Here is a 4,215-nt window from a genome sequence, read left to right as displayed (position 1 = left end):
AAAGTGTTAGGCTAGTCATAATGAGAAGTAATTTATACTAGTGTCATGCATATAGTGCAAAGTAACATAATAGTAGTGTCATAGAGGACTTCATTAATTAGCTTGTAGACTCATCTTGTCTTGAAAAGCGCTATGTTACAATAACATATTATGTTATCACTTCTCATTAACTACATGCCATATAAGCAAAAATTTCTCGGAGTACGCTATGTTACTTACTAAGTTACTCTCACTATGACTAGCCTTACAGTCCTATCACAATTATTTACTCCCAACTTTGAAGTGTGATTCAAACTCGAAAACCACCAAAACCCATCTTCCCTTTCTCACCTTGTGTCACTACCACTTCACTCCACTCAATCCCCAAAATGGGGACGCTGCTTCCGTGTCACCCTACCCTTACCCTCCTCCCCCTCCTCTTCGCCGCCGCCATCGTCGGCGTGCGTTGCGCGCCGGTGTACAGGCCGGAGTACCTGGTGGACGGGAACCAGCTGGTAAACATGCAGTACCACATGGGCCCCGTCGTGTCAGGCGCGCCGACCAACCTGTTCCTCATCTGGTACGGCCGGTGGGAGGCCCCGGCGCAGGCTGTGCTCCGCGACTTCCTCGCCTCCCTCTCCGCTCCGGCGCCGTTCCCCGCCGTCTCCGACTGGTGGGCCCGCACGCCGCGGCTCTACACGGACCAATCCGGCGCCAATGCCACCGCCACATTCGCCATCGCCGGGGAGCACTCCGACGCCGGGTACTCCCACGGCGCCTCCCTGAAGCGGATCGACATGCAGTCCATCATCCGCACCGCCGTGGTCGCGTACCCGGACCCTCTGCCGCTCGACCCGTACAACGGCGTGTACCTGGTGCTCTCCTCACCGGACGTGCAGGTGGAGGAGTTCTGCCGCGCCATGTGCGGCTTCCACTACTTCACCTTCGCGTCCGTGGTCGGGGTCACCGTCCCGTACGCGTGGGTCGGGAACAGCGGCTCGCAGTGCCCAGGGAGGTGTGCGTATCCGTTCGCCGCGCCGGAGTACGGCGCCAGCGGGCAGGGGGTGCTGCGGCCGCCGAACGGCGACCCCGGGGTGGACGGGATGGTGATCGTGCTGGGGCACGAGCTTGCGGAGCTGGCCACCAACCCGCTGGTGAACGCGTGGTACGCCGGTGACACGCCAACGGCGCCCACGGAGATCGCCGACCTCTGTCTCGGGGTCTACGGCGACGGCGGTGGAGCAGGCGGGTTCGTCGGGAATGTCTCCCACGCAGCCGACGGCAGCTCCTACAACGTGAACGGCGTCAACGGTCGGCGGTTCCTGGTGCAGTGGCTCTGGAACCCCGTCCTCGGCGCGTGCTACGGACCCAACTCCAGCAACTGAAGCCGCTCTTCTCTTCCCCGGATCCGTGGCTTCTCTCAGTTGATGCCATTGCGCTGGATGGCGTTGCAGAGGCAGGAATGGCAAGTCCATGGATGGATGGGTACGGCATGCCATGATATCCAGATACTGAATGTCTGAAATGTCATTCAGACTCGATCTGTTCCTTATTTGTTGGCCCAGGGTTTGCGATAGGTTTATGGATTTTGATAGATCTGTATCTGTGAGGACAAGATGCAAATTTTTGCAGGGAGAAAACAAATTAGGATGCGTTTGTAACGTATTTTCAGCATAAAGTATGATCAAGTTGGAGTACTGTACTGTCAGGACGTACATTTAGTTTCCAAGTTCATACTTTCGTCGTTGCTCATACGGAGTGACAAAGTGTTTCTTGCTTTTGACTTTCCTTTCATCATCGAAATCCCTGCATCTTGGTCTCCGTTTCTCGGTTTGTGGTGAACTTTTAGTGGGGGGTGATGATTCTTGTTTCTTGGTACTCCCTCCCTTCCTAAGATACTCCCAACTCGTTCGGGCCCCAGGGACTTGAAATAGCACCATGTGGGGGCGTGCCGGTGGAAAAATCAGCATGGGGGCGGCGGTTTCCCAACCGCCGCGCCAAGGCCGCCCTAGACGTCTTTTTTTGAAAACTAAACTCGGTCAAAATTCGGCCAAAACGGCATGGGGGCGGTCGGTTTCCCAACCGCGCCGCCAAGGCCGCCTTAGACGCCGTTTTTTCACAACTTAATTTGGCCGAAATTCGGCCAAACGCAACACAAATTCGGTCAAACTAGATGATTTCATTGATATTTGTAAAAAAAACTGAAAACATAAATTTAAAACAAATAGCTACTACTATTATTAAAAGTAATAAATACTAAAGCCACCGCCGCCCGCCTTCTACATGCCGAACAACCTGTCATCCTGGTGTAGTCGCCGCCATCGTCATCGCTGCCGTCCTGCGTGCCGCCGTTGTCCCTGCCACACCCCTGACCAGCGTCGCCGATGCGTGGGGGATTGGACGGCCCGGGCGCCTCCTCGTCGATGTCGTCGAGGAAGAGGACGCCGCCCTCCTCGCGTCCACGGCGCCGAGCGGTGATCTCCTTGAGGGCGCGGCGCTGGCGCGCCATCTCCTCGCGGACGTAGCCCCCCGTGCCCATTTGAGGGCGGTCTCGTCGTCTGCGGCCATGGCCTCATGCTCCTTCTTCACGGGGAGCAGCCCCGGCTCGGTCTTCGGCCTGACGAGGTGGGAAGAGGAAGGAGAGGGGCCACGGCCGTCCTCGTTGATGACTAGGGCGCCGCCAGGCTCCGGCTTAACGGGGCGGAGCACCGGCGATCCGGAGGAGAGGGAGCCCGACGACGAGGAGGTCGTCGTCTTCATTTGCCGCGTCCAGGAGCTGCCACGGGGGTGAGAGAACGAGGGGGGCACCGGGTACTCCAGGCGCGGCGTGTTGCCGACCTCAATGTACTCGAGGACGACCTCGAGGGTGCGGCCGGGGACGCCCACCATTGGCGCCACCCGTCGGAGGGCGGCCGCGTGGCTTGATGCCGTTGGTGGAAGCGAGCTGCTCCTCGTGGGGCCGGTTGAAGTACGCCGTCCACAGCGTGTTGCTGTCGGGGGCGTACTTCGGCTGGTTCCGCGCCTACTCCGACAACGAGGACCGGATGCACGCGATTTTGGCGCGCCGATCAGCTCTGATGGGTGCTAGAGGCACCGGGACGCTGTCGGCACTGAGTCTCCGGGAGCCCGGTGTTGGGAAACGTAGCATGCAATTTCAAAAAAAAATCTACGATCACGCAAGATCTATCTAGGAGATGCATAGCAATGAGAGGGGGAGAGTGTGTCCACGTACCCTCGTAAACCGAAAGCGGAAGCGTTAGTTAACGCAGTTGATGTAGTCGAATGTCTTCACGTTCCAACCGATCCAAGTACCGAACGTACGACACCTACGTGTGCAGCACACATTCAGCTCGATGACGTCTCTCGAACTCTTGATCCAATAGAGGGTCGAGGGAGAGCTCCGTCAGCACGACGGCGTGGTGACAGTGTGTGATGATGTGATCCGCGCAGGGCTTCGCCTAAGCACTACGACGCTATGATCGGAGGAGTAAACTGCGGAGGGGGGCACCGCACACGGCTAAGTGAATTCTTGGTGTGTCTTTGGGGTGCCCCCGCCCCTGTATATAAAGGAGGGGAGGAGGAGGCCGGCGGCCTAGGAGGGGCGCGCCAAGGGAGGAGTCCTACTTGGACTCCTAGTCCAAGTAGGATTCGGCCCCCTTCCTTCCAACGGAGAGGGGAAAGGGGAAAGGGGGAAGGAAAGGGGGCCGCGCCCCCACCCCTTGTCCAATTCGGTTTGGGCAGGGGGAAGGCGTGCGCCACCTCCTGTGGCAGCCTTCCCTCTCTCCACTATGGCCCATGAGGCCCATTAACTTTTCCGGGGTGTTCCCGTAACCTCCCGGTACTCCGAAAAATCCCCAATCTTCTTTGGAACCATTCCGGTGTCCGTATATAACCTTCCAATATATCAATCTTTACCTCTCGACCATTTCGAGACTCCTCTTCATGTCCGTGATCTCATCCGGGACTCCGAACAAACTTCGGTCATCAAAAACACATAGCTCATAATACAAATCATCATCGAACGTTAAGCGTGCGGACCCTACGGGTTCGAGAACTTATGTAGACATGACCGAGACACATCTCCGATCAATAACTAATAGCGGAACCTGGATGCTCATATTGGATCCTACATATTCTACGAAGATCTTTATTGGTCAAACCGCAAAACAACATACGTTGTTCCCTTTGTCATCGGTATGTGAGGGAGTCCTGGACTAGGGGGTGTCCGGACATCCG

At 56.9% G+C, this 4,215-nt stretch overlaps 1 protein-coding gene across 1 annotated transcript; it reads left to right on the top strand.

Moving 5' to 3' along the window:
* The first annotated feature begins 292 nt into the window (after positions 1-292).
* Positions 293-1,681, top strand: LOC119363384 (protein EXORDIUM-like 5). Its single transcript, XM_037628724.1, has one exon. It carries the CDS (start codon positions 369-371, stop codon positions 1,362-1,364), a length of 996 nt encoding a protein of 331 aa, XP_037484621.1. The 5' UTR covers positions 293-368; the 3' UTR covers positions 1,365-1,681.
* Positions 1,682-4,215: the final 2,534 nt, after the last annotated feature.

Source organism: Triticum dicoccoides, chromosome 2B (assembly GCF_002162155.2).
Source record: "Triticum dicoccoides isolate Atlit2015 ecotype Zavitan chromosome 2B, WEW_v2.0, whole genome shotgun sequence".
Classification (NCBI taxonomy): Eukaryota; Viridiplantae; Streptophyta; class Magnoliopsida; order Poales; family Poaceae; genus Triticum; species Triticum dicoccoides.
The sequence above is the reverse complement of the archived record's forward strand: the minus strand, read 5'-3'. Positions and strand labels throughout refer to the sequence as shown.